Raw genomic sequence first — 21,122 nt, forward strand, 5'->3', positions numbered from 1 at the left:
TCATAGATTTAGATGTTCTATTTGGCAGTGAGGTAATGGAAGCAGCAAACGTCTCTGGGCTTAGTTGCAGATTCCATACAACCCAAGAAACCATGGGTTGTATGACGATGCCCGATGAACTCCAAATTAGAATCATCTAAAGTTTTCCTCTTCTAGATATTTTGCTAATAGCTTAGTCTGTTATGGGTTATGCATTGCTGCAGTGATGGGAGGATTGGGAAACATACAGAAAAAAAATGGCTGAGCTTATGTAATATTTAGGAAAATAAACTCCAGTACTTTGGCCACCTCATGCTAAGAGTTGACTCATTGGAAAAGACTCTGATGCTGGGAGGGATTGGGGGCAGGAGGAGAAGGGGATGACAGAGGATGAGATAGCTGGATGGCATCACTGACTCGATGGACGTGAGTCTGGGTGAACTCTGAGAGTTGGTGATGGACAGGGAGGCCTGGCGTGCTGCAATTCATAGGGTCGCAGACAGTCGGACACGACTGAGTGACTGAACTGAACTGAGCTGAACTGCTTTGAGGTGACTTTGCAACATAATGAATTTTTCTGTGATAGTGGCAGGGTTTATAAAGCTAGTAAAATGTCTTAAAGTTCTGTAAAGTAGATTGTATGTGTAGTGCATCCCTTCTGGGCTGAGGCAGTTGAAAGTTAGTGTGCATCTTCCATCTACCTCTTCCCTTAAAGTGGCTACCTTAAAGGTCCTGTGTTCCAGATGGCTGAGCTGAAAGATGCAGGAAGGCTGAGGTACTCACTTGAGACTATAGGTGAGGGTAGTAAGACTTAATTGTGCAAAGCCTCTGCGATTTGAAGGTTTATCTGTTATTGCAGCACATTATAATGTATCCTGATTAACTCAGGGCAATTAAAAAATGCTCATGAGACAAAGCCATGGCAGAAAAAAAAGGAGTGCAAAAAGAAAGAATAAAGTAATCCTGCAGAAATTGACTTGTGTTTGAGTTCAGGGTCCATCGCAGTCTGTGACTTTATATTAACACCACTAAACCTGTTTTTTCATCCATAAAGTGGGAATAAGAATAGTATATACTTCAGATGTTTGTGATAAGAATAAATGAGGTAATTCAGGCAAAATCAAAGTATTCTTCATAGTTCCTGGCACATATAAGCACTTTAAAAATGTTTGAAAATATCAAATAATAAAAAAAAAAACTCATTCTGCCTTATGCAGGATGTCAGTCAATATTATGAAAGCCAGTTCAGGCAAAACTACAAAAGAGAGGTTCTTAAGTTATAAGACCTACTGATGGATTTCAGAAAGTGGATAAATGCCATGAAATTGTATACAAAATTAAGTGCATAAGTAAATGTCTTTTATCTAAATATAATGAATACCAAGTGAGAGTTTTATTGAGAGTCTCACTTGGTTTAACAGACTATAGAAACAAATAATCAAGTTGAGATGTAAAAGATATTACAGTGCAAATATTGACAGGAAATGAAGACAGATAAGATGATTGTGAAGCTCTTAATCCTGTGGGACTGTGCACTGGTGAAAGGTTGCCACTTTTGGCTCTGATCAGTTTGCCTCTCTTGAAATGGCTTCAATCTCTATTTATCCCTCCTTGGTCAAATGTCCACACCCAGAGAGACTCCTAAGCTCTTTGAGTATTCCCATCCAGCCCTCCAAGAGGTTGAAGATGCTAGGCTTACCCCGCCACACCCAACTCTGCATCTACTGTACCCACTACTGACAGTTTTATGACAGGACAATGGAACTGACCACCCAATAAGAAAACACTTGAAAATAAGGTCCTAATTGTTTGTTTTATTTCAGTGGAAACTTTGGAAATGAAGAAACAAGCAATGAGAATACTTCAGAGGAAGAGCTCTGTAGTTGGGTCGCTTAACTGAAACATCCAAAGATAGTCTCTATTCAGGTGTGGTTGAATTCAAGAGTGTGAATTATACCAAGACTCTATCTACTGGTTTTACTTTTCCTTCTAAGTTCACTTCTTTAATGTCTAGGTTCTTGCCATAGAGGATGTGATTTTACATTTCATTAAGTAAAAGTTTCAGTTGAATCATTGAAATTCAATATCTGTTGCCTTACAAAGAGGTGCTAAACCATATGTGGAATTTGCAGGATTAACCAAAGATGCATTATATAATGCTAAAACTATCTCACCTTTAACAAACAGGTTGACTTATGCAATATTAAGGAGGAAGTAGGAGAATGATTTCTTCAGAGAAAACAGTTTGTGAGAAGGTATGAGTGAGGAGCTTTAAAAAAATGTACTCCTAGAGCTTGCTGTGCTGTCTATAATCAGTTTCCCCTGCAATGTACTACTATATGACTCCCTCCTGAGGAATCTAGAGGATGAGAGAAGAGTTGACTAGCTTTCCTAGAAGCAGAGTGAAGGAGAGTTGCTGCTGTGTTCAGCTTGCACTTCCAAAGCTTGACAGCAAGAGTGATGCAGAAGTGTCTCCCTTCGACTGTGTGTTAATCTTCTAGGCAAAAGGCCTTAGACTGGGATGCTTAAACAACAGAGACTCATGTACTCACAGTTCTGGAGGCTGAAATCCGTGATCGAGGTGTTGGCAGGTCTGGTTTCTTCTGAGGCCTCTCTCCTTGGCTTGCAGCTGGCCACCTTCTTGCTGTGATCTCACAGGTCTTTCCTCTGTGCAACTGTGTGCTGTTATAGTGATCTCTCACTATAAGGAGACCAGTCATATTGGCCCAACCTATTGGTCTCATTTTAACTTTAATTACCTCTTTAAAGTACCTTTACTCAAATATAGTCACATTCTGAGCTACTGGGGATTAGGACTTCCACATATGAACAGGAGATGGGGGGCACAGTTCAGTCCATCATAGAATGTGTGGGGCTATATATTGGAGAGGGTTGTCAGGAGAGCTATCTTAGATTCTGCCAGAAGCTTGCCTTGTGGACATTTTATGGCTGTAGTAAGAATAGGGTTCCAGGAGTAATGAAGAAATAGTCCTCTGAATGAGGGCATGGAGGATATGAGAACTCCTGCGTTCGAGGTTTCCAAAGAACCCATGAAAATGCCCACAGGAGACAGAGGCAGAGAGCACAAAGCCGGGACACCACAGCACCAGGCATGTAAGACCTTTCCTGCTGCCTCCTCCCCTTTCGTCCCTACCTCCAAATTCAATTTGACCCTAAAGGGTAAGAAATCTACTTAGTAACCTGGGGAAGAAGAAGATAAAGTTGTAAGTTGGGAAAAGAGAGAAATAAGAAGAAAAAGACCATGTTCTCATTCCTTTCCAGTCTGTAAGTTTTCATCAACCACAAACTCTGGTTAGGGGAGGAGAAGTTATTATGACTTTGAGAAAAGGTAGACCTTTGACTAAGAAGCAGGCCTTGACATTCTAAATGCAGAATTACTTCTTAAAAATATAAAGAGCTTTTTATTCTTTGAGAGTGAGAGAAAGTAAACAGTTTATTGAAGTCTTCATGGAAGGTTAGAACTTCGTCCAATATATTTTCGGAGGACAAAGGTAAAATTTTAAAAAGCTGTGTGCTAAGTCACTTCAGTTGTGTCAGACTCTTTGCGGCCCTGTCTGTGGGATTCTCCAGGCAAGAATACTGGAGTGGTTTGCCTTGCCCACCTCCATGGGATCTTCCCAACCCAGGGATTGAACCCATGTCTCTTATGTCTTCATGTCTCCTGCACTGGTAAGTAGGTTCTTTACCACTAGCACTAGCTGGGAAGCCTTTAGATCCTGTAAGTTTTATTTATTCTATATGCTAGAGGTCTTAGTGATCAGTCTTTGTGGTTCTAACAGTTGTCTCAGACTGTGTTGATTGGTTTAGCTGAGAAGATGGACACTAATCCCCAAGTACAGCAAGATAAGAACTCTCACAAGACTTGGATTAATGCCCGTCCCTAAAGTTAGAGGACGTACATGGATTCCCATTTTCCCAAACCAGTTTGGGAAACACTAGTGCCTCAAACACGTGTTAAGCTGGCGAAATGAAACAATGACCAATAATATGTGACCAGAAACTCTCAAGTCAGTTATATGTTTAGAAATATATAACAGGTAGAATGATACTGGGAAATATCCCAGTATACAAATTAGCAATCCTGGAATTTAGTTGTGATACTGTCACTAACTAGCTGTGTGTGATAGCAGCCACCCACTTAACCTCTCTGAGCCTCAACAGCTTCAGCTACATAATGATGGTGTGGGCTAAATCCTTTTCCACTGTTCTTTTCTTCTGGCCATGCCTTGTCACCTGCAGAATCTTAGTTCCCAATCATGTACCGAAGTTCTTTGACCAGGGATCGAACCCATGCCCCCTGCAGAGAAAGTGCAAAGTCCTAACCGCTGGACCACCACAGACGTTCCAATCCTTTTCCACTTTTAACCCCATCTATGGAGGTGTAGAAAAACCTTGTTTCTAGAGAGAGGAGTTTGACTTTGTAGTAATTTTATTTTGATTTCTTTCTCAAATCTATGACAAACAATCTGTCACAACCCCCCAAAAATACTGGAAAGTTAATTGAAATGTGGATAACTTCCAGAAATGCGATCTCATTGCTTCCCTTTTACCTGCTGGGTATAATCATGTCCTAGCTGCCTACATTTTTTTTGCTTCTAAAGCATCTTATAAACCAGCAGAAGATCAGATGGGACTTTTATAAGCCTGGCAAAACCACTCTTTCTTTAAATTGCATCGCCTGCATAATGGGAAAATCCCACTCAGTTTACCCCCTCCAGAAAGTGACTTCAAATGATTGGAAAAAGAATGATAAAGCAACAATGGAGAGAATATCCTGCAATCCTTTAATATCCTCTGCATAGTCATTTTCTGCCTATTCTTGCAGTTTGAGATCACAGGATTCTGACAACCTAATAACCCTTCATGCCAATAAAGTCGAGACTGCCTTTTTGTTTGATGTTGCTCGGAACATGCAATTATCCAAGGGCAGGTTGTAGGTTAACGTTTTCATCTACCACAGCTCTTTCTGCCTGAGAGAGACTAGGACAGACCTCTCAGTTTCAGTGAAATGAACTGGCCTGGGATTTGCTAGGTTTGAGATTTTACCTTTCAGAATGCTGGATGCTGTAAATCCTATTTGGAGGAGATATTTTGGCTCTTTAAGAGTGACCATTTTGCTTCCAATATTTTTTTAGATGAAAGATCCAGAAATTTCCATAATGTCCTACTTCCATCACCATTTAGACTTCCTTTTGAAGCTTCTGTCCCTCTTTTAGATATGAAGGGATTTACAATCAGATTCTCAGGCCCCTGAGAGAGCACTCTGGGATGGAGAGATGGCACTCTCAAGACAGATGGCTCCTTCCATTCTCAAGACAGATGGCTCCTTACACCGTCCCCACCTAACCTGCTATTTGCTCTGTTTAGTAGTAGAAATACTAAGAGAATAAAGAAAAATTAAGAGGTCCCAGCCTTCCAAAGGGAAAATAAGCATCCCTTTGTGGGATTGTCATTCCAGTGTTCTGAGCCCTGCATCCCTTATCTGCACCCCTTCCCCACACAGAACTAACTCCAGGAAGCTCTCTTTTGACATTCCTGGGCTATATAGAGGAGGGATGTCCCAGTGCCTCTGTGCATAAACATCACCTTCCTTCCTCCTTCCCACCATTTTCCCAACAGTGAACTACTATTCTTTGCATTGCTACTCTTCTGGCAGCCTCTGATGTTAAAAGCACAGTGAGATAAAGAACAATTATAGATACGAAAATGCTTTCTAGGAGCCTGGAGCAATAAAATCAGAAGATTTCAGCATCTTTGCACCATTGTACCTCCCGGTCTGAACTTGAACAAGTCAGTAAATCTCTTAAAAGTTAAGATTTTTTATATATCCAGTGGGATGACAAGTCCTTCTCAGCTCACCTCATGACATGTTACAAGAATCGAATACAATAATGTGCCATATGCAACTGAAATGTTAGCTGTCATGAGGGATTGCACTGCTAATGATTTCATTGCTAACTCTTATGAATCATGGACTATGGGCTGTTCATTACTTACATGGATTCATTCTCACAACTCCCTGCATTTTTAGTGTTATGTTCCCATTTCACACATAACATGAAGAAAATAAAATCTGGATGGTTATTGGACTTCCCTCCTGGCTTAGATGGTAAAGAGTCCTCCTGCAATGTGGGAAACCTGGATTCATTACCAGGGTTAGGAAGATCCCCTGGAGGAGGGCATGGCAACCCACTCCAGTATTCTTGCCTGGAGAATCCCCATGGACAGAGGAGCCTGGTGGGCTACAGTCCATGGGATCGCAAAGAGTTGGACATGACTGAGCAACTAAGTAGCAGCAGCAGAATGGTTATTCTACCCGAAGTAGTACAATTATTCACATCAGAGTACATAACTGACTCTTAAAAGCAAGTCTGCATGATGCTGAAATCAGCTTTCTTGTGCAAAATCTCTAAGGTATTTCCTATAAGAACTGGCCCGCCTGCCTGGGGTAATGAGGGTGTATTTCTGATCCGCTTTGGTGATTCTTCTCCACCTGCAGGCTGTGCAGTGCGTAGCAGTTCTGGATATCTTGGCCTCCATCCTCTGACCACTGGTGTCCATATCTTTCCATTATCCCCAGATTTAAGACAGGAGAGAGCAAATGGCAAAGTCCAGCTGTGACAAATCCAACATATATGTTTTACATGTAAAACCCATTTTTTGAGGTGTAACCAGAGTTTGCAAAAGACCATGGTGTCCGAGGGCAAATTCATTCTATAGCTTTGATTTGAATGCCTAATAAGTGCTAAGCACTGTGCTGTGTGGGGGAATGTAAAGAGAATGCACAGTGTCAAATCTCAGGCTGGCATCTCTCAGTCCAGGAGTTAATGTAAGCCAGCCAACAGAGGGTTACAGTTGAGAACAATGCATTCTAGGTCAAAGATTCACTGACTGACTAACAATAGGACAGATAGGAGAGCCAGCTAACTAGAAGAGTGGTTGAGAAAAGTGTGTGTGAGGGAAGACTTCTGGACTGAGGTAACCACATACTTAAGCCTCAAATAATCACCAAAGTTAACATTATAATAAAATTTTTTTTCCTTCCTTTTCAGGGCCTGTGTCTGCAATCTCCTTGAGCTTTCAATTCCCTATTTCTCCGGATCTTCCATTGATTTTTCCCTTAGCCACAATTTAATTATTAAAAAATTTAAATCTAAAGATTTCTCTTCTATCCTTTTCCCTTGAGCCTTGATTGGCTTAAAAGCTGTCAAATCCTTTGTTGTTGGAGTCGGTGAGCCCTAATAAAATTCTTTTGTCCTTAAAAATCAGCTAAGAGTAGCTTTAAAAGTCCTGAAATGCTATAGTCATACCCTAATCACTTCACTTGGCCTACAAGACCTTGAACACAAGGCCACTGCTTTGACCATCACTGGACAAGCAAATATCTGGGAAAATTTTTGGCTGGAAGAGCCAATGAATGAGAGAGATGACAACTTCTCTATCATACTAATAATATTCTGTAATTTGTGATTGCTTGACTTAGACCTGATGCCTAGTTATTAAGGTTCAGAATGAGGGAGATTAAGTTGTTAGACTGCCTGGCTTTGAATCTTCATGCTGCTACTGCTAAGTCACTTCAGTCGTGTCCGACTCTGTGTGACCCCATAGACAGCAGCCCACCAGGCTCCCCCGTCCCTGGGATTCTCCAGGCAAGAACACTGGAGTGGGTTGCCATTTCCTTCTCCAATGCATGAAAGTGAAAAGTGAAAGTGAAGTCGCTCAGTCGTGTCCGACTCTTAGCGACCCCATGGACTGCGGCCTACCAGGCTCCTCTGTCCATGGGATTTTCCAGACAAGAGTATAGGAGTGGGTTGTCATTGCCTTCTCCGTGCTAGTATTTACTAAATGTGTAACTCTGTCGAGATAGTTAAATTTTCTGAGTTTACTTTCCTCAACTACAAAATAAGGACAGTATACTGGTCTCAATGGACTGTTGAGAGGAGAAAATGAGATAATTTTCTGATGGCACTTAGTATCCTGACTGGAGTGAACAAAGTGCTCTGTGATGGGTGATATACCCTATGGTAGTCCATGATGTTCATTGGTGCTCTATGGTGTACTATGGTATTCTGGGGTGCCTGTGGTGTGTTTTATTCCGTAGTGTCTGTGATGTTCTGTGTTGTCCTGTGGTAGTCTATGGTATTCTGTGGTACCGGTGGTGTTCTGTGATGTACTGTGATGTCTGTGGTGTTCTTTGGTGTCTGTGGTGTTCTTTGGTATCTGTGGTGTTCTGTGGTACCTGTGGTTCTATGTAGTGTTCTCAGGTGTCTATGGTGTCCTGTGATGTTCTGTGGTATTCTGTGGTGCCTGTGGAATTGTGTGGTGTTTAGAGGTGTCTGCAGTGTCCTGTGTTATCTGTAGTATTCCGTAGTGTTCTATGTTTTCTGTGGGATTCTGTGGTGCTTGTGGTATTCTATGTTCTGTGGTATTCTGTGATGTTTTTGGTATTCTCTGGTGCTGTGGTATTCCGTAGTGTTCTATGTTTTCTGTGGGATTCTGTGGTGCTTGTGGTATTCTATGTTGCTCTGTGGTATTCTGTGATGTTCTGTGGTATCCTGTGGTATCTGAGGTGACTTGGTATTGTGTGGTGTCCTCTGTAGTGTCCTGTCATTCTCTGTTGTGTCCTGTGGTGTGGTGTTCTGTTCTGTGTTGTCCCATGGTGTCCCATGGCAGCTGCTCTTTTCACTCTGCTGGTGGGTCTGGAGTGCTGTTGAGTGCTCTGGTTGTCTTAATCTAATTAAGCATCTGTGGGGAGAAGGAAAGGAAAAAAGTGAAGTCGCTCAGTCGTGTCCAACTCTTTGCGACCCCATGGACTGACAGGCACAAATAGGGACAACCTACCTTCTTCCGCGTGGGGGAGCAGCTGGAGTGGACCAGTCCTTCAGACCATTGTGAGGACCAGTATATTGGGAGTTCTGAGGAAGAAGCCCCATGCTTTCTACCTCAGGCTTTCTGGGGAGGACTCATGAATAGAGCTGGATGAAGAAGACACATGGGGGTGGCAATCTCCTCACCTGTGTGCTTGCCTAAGAACCCAAGGCACATGCTGTCATTTGGGTCCCTGCTCTGTATACTTCAAGGCCTTGTTTCATTTCTAACTTGTCCCTTCTACTTTCTCAAATCTAACTCAGAACTTCAGAGGAGATTCAATTACATCTCTAGAAGCAGAAAAATGAAACATTCTGTGTTTCTGCCAACAGATCCTCCTCCTGTTTTCCTGCCTTTCCACTGTCATTCTATACTCACACTTGGCTGGGGTACAATAAGGCACTTCAACTCTACTCAGAAGTCATTACAAAAAAGTAAAATAAAATTCTCTTTAGAGATACGCTATCTTAAAACCTGTCAAGACAATTCCCATTAGAAATGGTAAAATTCAATCATATATTTAACATGAGTATGGTTCAATGCAGACAATAACTTTGATGAATATCCAGAGAATTATTCTGGCTGAAATAAAAAGCAATTCCAAAAGGTTGCATACTTTATGATTCTTGAAATGGCCAACTATAGAAACGGAGGACAGATTTTAAGGGATAAAGGAAAGGTGAGGTAGGAGAGACATGTATGAAAATAGAAGAACACCATAAGGGATCCACAAGGTGACAAAAATATCCCTTATCTTGGGCTGTAATGGCATCAGTGTTCTGGTTGTGATATTGCATTATAATTTTGTGACATCTTCCTCTTGGGGAAAAGGTGTGATCTCTTTCTACTATTCCTTACAACTAAACATGAATCTACAATTATTTAAAGATTTAATTGACAAAAATTTTAATGAATTTACATTCACTTTAAGATTTTCCTTTGTCTGTTACATTTTTATGACAAGTTGGAATTCAAGGTTTACATGATCTTGTCCCAAACTGCCTGTCCAGCTTTACCTCCCAAACAAGCCGAACCTTCACTGTTCACCCTATAAAACTTGGACTTTTCCGTTTTACTTCTATTTGTGGCCAGAACACCTTTCCTGCTTCATCTTGTTCAGATCCTCTTCCATGCCAAACGACTGCAGATTTTTTTTCTGTATCAATCTTGATATATTTTGTACATTCTATCTTTTATTTCTATGATTTTGTATACATTTCTCATTTTTTCTATTAGATGTAAGCATTGAGAGAGCAGGAGCTTTCATTTTTATGAGAAGCAAATAACCTCTGTAAATCACTAGAATTGTGTTTTCACAGAACAAGACCTGAATACCTGTTATTTCTTTTGCATTCGTTGGCTGCAGTCCATGGGGTCTCTAAGAGTTGGACACGACTGGGCAACTTCACTTTCACTTTTCACTTTCATGCACTGGAGAAGAAAATGGCGACCTACTCCAGTGTTCTTGCCTGGAGAATCCCAGGGACAAGGGAGCCTGGTGGGCTGCCGTCTATGGGGTTGCACAGAGTCAGACATGACTGAAGTGACTTAGCATCAGCAGTTATTTTGTACACAGTAGATGTCCAATTACTGTTAAATCAATAAATGTAACAGATTTTTGTTTTTGAAACTGTATCAAGGCACTTTGCTTTGCAGGTAAGTGATTGAAACTAATTTGCATTATATGAAGGCTTATTAAAAAACTATCATTTAGAGTTTTTCCTTTTATAGACAGAAGGAATATATTCCAGAAAACAAAATATATACAAACAAAATGTAACAATGGCTATTACATAGCTTCATGTTTTTCTAGACACAAGGACTAAATTATAAAAAATAAAATTAAATGATGGCTGTTACATATTTAATCAAGTATCAATTAAACATCTACAATGCCACATGGGACCCAGGCAGTAGCACAGAACTAGGAGTTAGAATACAAGAGGGCATTAGCTAGAGACTCCCAGTGGTAATTTAGTGACTGTTCAAAGGTCTCGATTTCTCCATGCCTCTGTGAAGTTATTGGGCTAGAAGAACACTAGGTTTTTTTCTAGTTCTGACAGTCTGTGGTTACTTGAATTTGGGATGACTGAACATTGAACACAAATGCTAAGCTATGTGCTTTTAAGTCCCCTAATCCTTCTTATTGAATTCGTACTGGCTGAGGCTCTGACTCAATCACCGGATAACCAATGTCACTGTGGGCTCCTGGGCGGCGTTTGAAACCAGTCTCTTCTGTTTGTCGTCTGCTTAGTCCTGCTGTCCCTGACTATTAGCTTAAAGATTAATCATGATGACTGCCTTTCAGGGGTGAAAGGCAGTTGAGTTCATTTAATTAGAACTAACCCCACTTTGGGATTAAATGTATTCAAATTTCCAACCTCAGCTCTAAGCCAAGTTTTGTTCACATTCCTCTCCATCTTGTTCTGTCTTTGATAGTAAATTTTAACTTTTATTTGAAGGGAATGATTTTTTTAAGATGGAAAGGATGAGCAAATCACAATTATGGGGTCTTGACTGAAATTAGCTTAGCAGCAGGCCCCTGAAAGACTGAGAAAAGGAGTGCAGAGAAGACACAGTCAAGGTCAAAAGAAAGATACTTTCTTTGATGTCTAAATATACTTTATTATTTTTGTTAATATTGCTATTAATTTAAGATATTAGTAAATTAGTAATGGGTTGGGCAGTTGTTACATCCTAAGAACCCTGAAAAACATTTTACAAACATTATTTCATTCAATAGAATAATGCAATTAGGTTAAGTACCATTATTGATTTCTTCTTATAGATAAAGAAACTTGAATTCAGAGAGGTGGAGTATCTTGTCCCAAATTCCAAGGCCAATGAGTGCTGAACAAGGATTTGAAACCATATTGCTGTGCTCCAAGGACCATGTGCTTATGTAGAACATTATAATTCTCCCCAAATATCATAGCCCCCATTATCTGTTGAATGATTGCTAAATGAGAAAAGTTTAATAATTAGCATAGGTTAATACCACTAGTGAGCAGTGGAACCAGAATTTAGAATTTCATTGACTCCAGTTGAGCTATTCCAAATCCTGAAAGATGATGCTGTGAAAGTGCTGCTCTCAATATGCCAGCAAATTTGGAAAACTCAGCAGTGGCCACAGGACTGGAAAAGGTCAGTTTTCATTCCAATCCCAAAGAAAGGCAATGCCAAAGAATGCTCAAACTACCGCACAATTGTACTCATCTCACACGCTAGTAAAGTAATGCTCAAAATTCTCCAAGTCAGGCTTCAGCACTATGTGAACCGTGAACTTCCTGATGTTCAAGCTGGTTTTAGAAAAGGCAGAGGAACCAGAGATCAAATTGCCAACATCTGCTGGATCATGGAAAAAGCAAGAGAGTTCCAGAAAAACATCTATTTCTGTTTTATTGACTATGCCAAAGCCTTTGACTGTGTGGATCACAATAAACTGTGGAAAATTCTGAAAGAGATAGGAATACCAGACCACCTGATCTGCCTCTTGAGAAATTTGTATGCAGATCAGGAAGCAACAGTTAGAACTGGACATGGAACAACAGACTGGTTCCAAATAGGAAAAGGAGTTCGTCAAGGCTGTATACTGTCACCCTGTTTATTTAACTTCTATGCAGAGTACATCATGAGAAACACTGGACTGGAAGAAACACAAGCTGGAATGAAGATTGCCCGGAGAAATATTAATAACCTCAGATATGCAGATGACACCACCCTTATGGCAGAAAGTGAAGAGGAACTAAAAAGCCTCTTGATGAAAGTGAAAGTGGAGAGTGAAAAAGTTGGCTTAAAGCTCAACATTCAGAAAACTAAGATCATGGCATCTGGTCCCATCCCTTCATGGGAAATAGATGGGAAACAGTGGAAACAGTGTCAGACTTTATTTTTCTGGGCTCCAAAATCACTGCAGATGGTGACTGCAGCCATGAAATTAAAAGACGCTTACTCCTTGGAAGGAAAGTTATGACCAACCTAGATAGCATGTTCAAAAGCAGAGACATTACTTTGCCAACAAAGGTTCATCTAGTCAAGACTATGGTTTTTCCTGTGGTCATGTATGGATGTGAGAGTTGGACTGTGAAGAAGGCTGGGCGCTGAAGAATTGATGCTTTTGAACTGTGGTGTTGGAGAAGACTCTTGAGAGTCCCTTGGACTGCGAGGAGATCCAACCAGTCCATTCTGAAGGAGATCAGTCCTGGGATTTCTTTGGAAGAAATGATGCTAAAGCTGAAACTCCAATACTTTGGCCACCTCATGCGAAGTGTTGACTCATTGGAAAAGACTCTGATGCTGGGAGGGATTGGGGGCAAGAGGAGAAGGGGACGACAGAGGATGAGATGGCTGGATGGCATCATTGACTCGATGGACGTGAGTCTGAGTGAACTCCGGGAGTTGGTGATGGACAGGGTGGCCTGGCATGCTGCGATTCATGGGGTCGCAAAGAGTCGGACATGACTGAGCGACTGATCTGATCTGATCTGACTCCAAAGATCAACATCTTTATGTCCTCATTGTGCTTTGATAGGAAAGTCATTTAGCATGTTTCTATGTGGTTAGAGATTTGTAACTAGTTCAAATTAAAGTACCTCCACAGATGTCATCAGAATACAAGCAATCTGTTATTAAGGGAAAATATTCAAGTAAGTAAGCTAGGAAATAGATTGAAAAAGGGCAATATTTCAGTAGTACAAACTAGGGACAGTCACTAATATCCTCAAGAGAGCGTAAAACTTTTCTTTAAAATTGCCCAAGAGAGAAGGTATATTTTCCAATTTATAAATGTCCTTGTCAGTTTACCATGGAGGATGGTAATTAATAATCAAATCTTAAAATGAAATATTTATACCTTAAAACTATTGAACCTGCTTTTCTCTGACTCTTGTTAACTCAGTAACTATGAGTTTTGTTTGTCCTGTAGGGTTCTCTCCAGGCCAACAACACAACTTGACAGAATATTAGATGTGTGTATGAGGTATAGAGCCATTATCAAGGAATAGTAAGACAAGAGGAAGCTGTGGTTAAGTAAATGCAATGCATGGTCCTAAATTAAGTTATGGATCAAGGTGGGGATATCATAAAGGACATTAGTGGGACAATTAGAGAAAATTGTATGTGGATTGTATATTAGATACTAGTACTTTGTCAATGTTAAATTTCCTGAATTAGATAATTACACTGTAGCTAAGATTTCATTATTTCTAGAAAAAGATACTGAAGTATTTTGGGGTAAAGGGACATGATGCTTAAGAGTTATTCTTAAAAGTTTGTCTCAAGACAAAAAAAGAGAAGAATCTATATAGAGAAAGAGAATGAAAAAGTCAATGAGGAAAAATATTAAATGTTAGTGAATAAAAGATATATGAGAGTTCTTTGTGTTGCTATAACAGTTCCTCCAAAAGTTTAAATTATTTTAAAACGACAAAGTTAAAAATTGTTTGTCATCCTAATCAGATTTGCATTTTTATATTTGCTGTATTTCTCAAGGTCTGATGCATCTTTAAGTGACTTGACAAAAATTAAAAAATCTAAAATCATGAAACTCTGGTGAAATCACTTCAGAATCATGCCTGGTCAGCCTCCCATAAACATTTCTATAAAACTCAGAGATGTCTATTAAAACACAACTAAACTAAACAAAATGAAAGAAAACTAAGCTAAATATGAAACTAGTTAGCATATTACACTGAAGTAATTGTTCAAAAAACATTGCAATACCCTTGGCATAGATATTATACTGGGCAATAAAGTTGAATTTCTAGGGATTTAAAAATTATCCTAAGTGTTTATATATGTTAATAGATGTAAATGCATAATCCTAAATTAAGTTATAGATCATTAAATTATGGATCCTAAATTAAGTTAATGGATGTGACTATTTTTTCTTGGAATAAAACTACCACCTAGAATCTAAAGAATGATTTAGAGATATAGTCTAGAAAAACCTCAAACTCCCCTGGAAATTGTGTGGCCTTGCCTTCAGAGAGAGATGCATCTCTCTACCCACCCTCTCTCACAGAATGTCAAAGGGATAACTGAGCTATTTCTCCCTCATTTGTGTCTTGATATCTTCCAGACTCCTACAGTCTCATCAGGGTACAAGAGTGAGCTTCCATGCCTTTCTGGTAAGTCACTGAATTTTGGTATCCAGGTAATTTAGCTGTCTTCTCCAATTCTCCTTCCTCTATATTTTCTCACTATAAAAAAGGGAAGACTCAAATATACCTCCAGAGAGCACTGAAAAACCCCAAGGGGAATCAACAATGAAGTTGTAATTGGGAACCTAACGCTTCATGTGAAAATATAATCTGGCTGTTTGATATACCCCATAAAAGTCACCAAAAGATAAGTTTACTTGATGACTCATGCACACTTCTAAAATCCGAGTGAAATATTCACTGAACCCAGGGAAAGGTGTCTTTGGGTCCATTACTCCTCCCTGAATTATGTGAAGAAATAACTAAAATTTCTTACTTTGAGTTAACTCTATTTTTAGTTGGCCACAAGAATTTAAGAAAAGTATTTTCTATTTCTCATTGACTATTTAAAAATAAACCCAGAAACATGCATCCTAAAAAATTAAAGAAAAAAAAGGGAAAGACACTAGATATTTGAGAATCCATTGTTGACCCCTGATACTGCCTTTTCCTAAACAGTTACATCTCACTCCTATGAGTTACTTTGGTGTTCCTAGAGGTGAAAATACTTCTGCCATGTGGATATTGAAGACCATGAGGTCACATTTGTGACTGCAGAACTGAATTCTTTATGACAAAATTCCTATTGTACACCCTGTTGCTGCTGCCGCTGCTGCTAAGTCTCTTCAGTTGTGTCCAGCTCTGTGCGACCCCATAGATGGCAGCCCACCAGGCTCCCTCGTCCCTGGGATTCTCCAGGCAAGAACACTGGAGTGGGTTGCCATTTCCTTCTCCAATGCATGAAAGTGAAAAGTGAAAGTGAAGTCACTCAGTCATGTCCGACTCCTAGCGACCCCATGGACTGCAGCCCACCAGGCCCCTCCGTCCATGGGATTTTCCAGGCAAGAGTACTGGAGTGGGTTGCCATTGCCTAGTCATGGGTTAATAAGATATCCTTTAACTTTTCAATGTTTTAAGAATTATAAGCTTTAGAAATCAGAGGAGAAGGAACACAAATAATGTCTACAAGGTCAGAATGAGCCAATATTAAACAGATTTTTTTTGTTTAATCCTGTAATGTCTTATTTATACAAGGAAGATTTAATTTTCAAATATTTGCACTTGCTTCTGGCTTTTGTCTTGTTCTATGTTCATCCCTCTTTGTTCAATATTTAAAAATGTTCTGGTGGAACACCATTACAATATTAACTTGTCTATCTATTAATTTATTTGTGTATGACATTAAACATCTTTTCATGATGTAGATCCCGTCTGGTTTTTGGAAAACACAACCTTCCTCTGTATTTGGCTTTTTTCCCTTCTCAGTGTCCTAACATCTTTTGATTCTCCATAGACTTTAATTCCTCCTGTTTTCAAAATGGTCATTATGTCCCAAATTATGTAAAACAGTCCAGACTGCAAATCTTACTGGCCCATACAAATTAGAGAAACTCTTGCAATTAGAAATGAAATTATTTCAGATCTAAGAAGCTAGTAAATTTCATTCATTCACACATTGTTGCACTTGACCATGGCAGCTATTACAATGTCCTAGTAACAGTGTTACTGAGGAATCTGTTAATGTAAAATTACAAGCTTAACCATGTATATAAAATTTGAATCTGGAAAAAAAGCGTTATCCTTAAGATTACTAGGCTTAAATTTTAAGCTGCTGAACTAAGAGTTTTATAATATGTATGAAAGCGAAAGTGAAAGTCACTCAGACATGTCCAACTCTTTGTGACACTATGGACTATATAGTCCATGGAATTCTCTAGGCCAGAATACTGGAGTGGGTAGCTTTTCCCTTCTCTGGGGAATCTTCCCAACCCAGGGATAGAACATCTCCTGTATTGCAGGTGGATTCTTTACCAGCTGAGCCACAAGGGAAGCCCAAGAATACTGGAGTGGGTAGCCTATCCCTGCTCCAGAAGATCTTCCCAACCCAGGAATATACAAAAAACATTATACTTGGGCTTAAGTCACTTCCCATGTGGGAGCATAAAAAGAGGCTCTTTGAAGGCAAAAATACATAAGTATGGTCCAGGTAGTTTTACAGGTGATATTTTCCCTGTTGCTTCCCTTTGACCCCTAGATCTCTGATCAGAACACCTTGTTGCATAGAACAGTACCTTCCAACATGGGGTTCTTAATGTTCATTGGTATTAAATGAGTGAAGGGAAAGCAAAGCCTTTGGTTAAATAAATTTGGGGAAAAAACCTATTAAACAAAACTAAACAAGTTTTATGACTTCTCTCAGAACTTAGACTATGCCAATGTGCAATCAGCAACTCCAAGAGGGGAAAATATTATATAGAATTTTTTGATGGAATATGTCCAGAGGTACTATTTTGTAGGACTTCTTTCCTCTTTGTAGGACTTTCCTATTTTGTAGGACTTCTTTCCTCATTGCAAATTTGCTCATCATTAAGGTCCATATTCAGTCAAATTTCCTTCATGGTGTTCCCAAGTTCATCGGTATTGGTAACAGCTACCCTTTGGCACCTTCCTATCATCTTATGGTCTTTAATTCTCACTTACATTACATGCCCCATCTTTTTTTTTTTTTTTCAGACAGTATCTTTGTTCTCTACATATTAAAGCATTTTGGATAATGGACCATCCACTATTAACCTATTTTCTACAACACCTAACATAGTGCCCAGAACTCTATAGGAACTCAGTAAATGCTTGCCACCTAACTCAAATGTTTGCTATTAATTTCAAAAATTCTTCCAGAAAATAAAATTTGTTTCTTTACTTATTTGAGAATGAGTAGATTAAACTTAATTTTTAAATACATCTTTATGCTCAATTTAACACTGCTTTTGAGTAACAGGGACAGTAAATCACTATAGCCAAAAACTCTACTTAAAAAATTCACAACGAACAAGAATCATGCAAGGTTGTTTTTATTAAGCAGTATGTTTAGGTTACATCTAAGTATTTCAGGCATTACTTCACTTGACAAGCAGACATGACATTTTAGGAAACATTTCAACAAATTTCAGGGACTGAACTACTATGGAGAACAGAACATACATAGTCTGAAGTTAACAGGTATGGTAAGTACTTCAAGAGGTCATCAAGAGAAAGATCCTAAATGACAACTTGTTCTCTTCTATAAAGTGATTATCCTAGGCAAGTAGCTACAAAGAGAAGCACATAACTATTACAGAGCTAGAGAGATTGCATCCAAGTCCATTATTTTTATTTCAGGGAGGGCTTGGGTGTCATAGCAGAAGGCTGATGATTCTTTCAGAGTAATATACATGTCAAGTTTTCTATGTGTAGTATTAATGCTAATATGATTAGCTTATGTTTAAAGAATCAAGGAAAGAACAATTTTGCATTTAAAACCACTAAGATATATTAGCCACTGCAGGAGATGCTTAGCTATTGAGGAGTCATCTCTGTACTCTCATAGTTTATGAGTTCTTCTGAGAAATTTTGATTGTGACCGTCTTGACTTCTGTGTATTCATGGAAACCATATTCTCCCCTGGAGAGTAGAGAAAAAATGCACAGAATTTAGCAGAGCTGTACAAATACATCATGGTCAATGATTTTGTATAAGTTTGTTCCTGCTTATCTGGCTAGGGACAATGGAAAATATTTTCTGTGGTCTGTGTACAGAAGCATTTCAAAAGGTAGCTAGCCTACCATAAGATATCTGGTCTTATACAAATCCCTTTTGGGAAAACTTTTTACCTTTTTTTTTTTGCACACTTTAAATGATCATGTACACTCAGCTGACTTTTAAGGAAATTGTTCATTTTTTGACAATTTTTTCTACTTGACTATAAAAATGCTCACCACACACAAACACAAGTCCAAGAGGAATTTTATCATTTCTAGTTTAGGTTCTAATATATAAGATGGATATATTACTAGAGGAAATGTAGTTATATTCAAAATGTAATCACTTGGGTAGTAGGGAAAAATTGTAGATTCGAGTTCAGTTTAGTGTATTCACCATTTCCAATTGGTCTAGATATGAGGAAGTGGCTAAAAATGACCAGGCTTCTATTTTCATTCTAACTTAGCCTAGTAGTAGTAGTAGTGTTGCTCAGTCGTGTCTGACTCTTTGTGAACCCATGGACTGTGGCCCTCCAGGCTCCTCTGTCCATGGGATTCTCCAGGCAAAAATACTGGAGTGGATTGCCATTCCTTTCTCCAGAGGATCTTCCCCACCCAGGGATCGAACCTGGGTCTCTTGCATTGCAGGCAAGAGACCCTGCTTAGCTTAGCTTATAAAACAGAATAGAATATTTTCTAGTTATAGTAGTATCTTTTGATTCTTGGCAAAGGCAAAAACACCCCAGAATAAAGCAAAACAAAAAGCTTGACCTTATTGTTACAGGTTTGTATTTGAGTGTAGGGTTGATTGTTTTGTTTTGATTTGAGAGGGGGAGAGGGTTCATTGGGCTAAAATGTGGGACTTTTTGTGGATTTTCTGATTCATGAAACCCCTGTCATTTGCTATATAACTCTTAAATCCAACCCAAATGATCAGTAATTAAACTTGAGTCAATCAATCAAAACTCTGATATCTTCCTATCAGTTTTATTGAGACCTCCTACCAGTTTTATAAACTGTGATTTGCCCTTCCTTAAAGAGATAACTAAAAACAATTAGGTTAACATATTCTCTATATTGTTTTGATAAAAGGATTAAATTACATGAACATAAGAGTACTCTTAAAATCATAACACTCATGCACATGTAGACTTACAGAGGAAAAAGATCTTGATCCTTTTCTACCCCTCCCCTTTAGTGATGTAGACAGGTATGTAGAAGACACCTTTTTCTCCTGGGTAACCTAATCCTCTTACACTGATTATTTTCTTGGACCATTAAGCTTCTGAAAATACCTTCTAAAAGCTTCAGTGAGCATGTTCTTCAAAGTAATTAAAGGGTTTAGCCCCAGTTGTCTGAAACCCATTAAAGGATAATATTTTAGTAAGTATTTTTATCTCACAAAGTTAGATATATTAACCCATGATTTTTGCCAATAGACTTTCCATTGTATTTTGGGTTACATGGACACTCGAAACTCTCAGGAGAGTACAAAGTGTGATAATTGTCTTACTTAAGCTGAAATAAACCTTGCTTCTTAGTATTCTGATGTATAGGCATTCTTGTCTTGGTATAACACAAAATACCTGTTTACATTTCTCTTTATATCACTAGTCTATGAGTTATTGGTTCTGTGCTTCTAAAATTGTCAATGTACCAGTCACCTGGCACTTGATTCAAATGCTGATTTTATTTCAGCAGGTCTGGAGAGAGGCCTGAGACTGCATTTCCAACACACTTTTAGATGATACCTGTGCCTCTATTCCAGGGTGCACTCTGGAGTAATAAGATGCAGTAACATATTATGCCTGTTTTTTACCCTGTGTCCAGAAGTTAGCTTGGCACTAATTAATTAAGTAGGCACAGAGGAAATGTTTGCTGAACTGGTTTGGCAAATATAGTCAAGCAAAATCTATTCATGTTAGCCCACCAGTTTATGATACTTTATTTCTCCCCATTTCTGAAAGGGACAGGAAGAAAGAAACATCTTGTGAGGTGTTGAGAGCCAATTAAGTTTGAAATGGCATGCTAGTAAAATCTCAAGTGACCAATGTTAATCTAAGTAAAAATGAGTCCAATTACACACAGAAAGGGATTTCTGCCATTTAACTCATTCCAGGGCTAACGTCATGATGGGAGTGCCAACTCTGCTTTGGACACCCAGCATCAGTACCTCAGTGGGGTCTGTATACTATTATTTTTAGCTCTTTAAGGACTCTGTTGATCAATGATCAACCAGATGATCAATTCTACCTTTCCGTCTTTGAGGATAAACTGTACCTGAACTCTTGGGAGTCATTTGAGATTATTGCTTCAGCAATGCTCTTTAAACATCTTGCAGTGGATGACTTGTTTATTAAATTTGCCAACTTTGGTTTCAGATAGACATTAACACTAGAATCCTCAGCTGGGATTTTTGAAATAAAAATTACAGTATAATGTTTTCCTTTATATTTTCAATAAGGAAGTTATCTATACCCATAGTCCACATTTTTGGGGAATAATTTATGGTCGATTCTCCTTTTCATCCTTCTCT

At 39.0% G+C, this 21,122-nt stretch overlaps 2 protein-coding genes across 5 annotated transcripts in view; one reads left to right on the forward strand and one right to left on the reverse strand.

The window, feature by feature from the left end:
- The window catches only part of LOC147367031 (uncharacterized), a 48,844-nt gene that overhangs the window by 26,298 nt on the left and 1,424 nt on the right, over nt 1-21,122 (forward strand). For 2 of the 4 annotated variants that reach the window (XR_015169731.1, XM_086415530.1), the window contains one exon: nt 7,053-7,158. Coding sequence is in view for 3 of the 4 variants with exons in the window: in XM_086415530.1 (XP_086271656.1) it covers nt 7,053-7,076 (24 nt within the window). In the remaining variant the exon portion in view is untranslated. Of the gene's footprint in view, nt 1-7,052; nt 7,159-14,947; nt 14,997-15,527; nt 15,663-21,122 lie in introns of those variants that run through there. The other 2 variants (XM_086415529.1, XM_086415528.1) reach the window with 2 other exon arrangements.
- The window catches only part of ALDH1A1 (aldehyde dehydrogenase 1 family member A1), a 53,519-nt gene continuing 50,301 nt past the window's right edge, over nt 17,905-21,122 (reverse strand). The window contains exon 13 of the mRNA XM_086415527.1: nt 17,905-18,509. Coding sequence (XP_086271653.1) covers nt 18,437-18,509 — 73 coding nt within the window. The 3' untranslated portion in view covers nt 17,905-18,436. The remainder of the gene's footprint in view (nt 18,510-21,122) is intronic.

Source organism: Bos grunniens, chromosome 8, assembly GCF_055505025.1.
Source record: "Bos grunniens cultivar Pamir isolate PY7600 chromosome 8, Bosgru_T2T1.0, whole genome shotgun sequence".
NCBI lineage: Eukaryota > Metazoa > Chordata > Mammalia > Artiodactyla > Bovidae > Bos > Bos grunniens.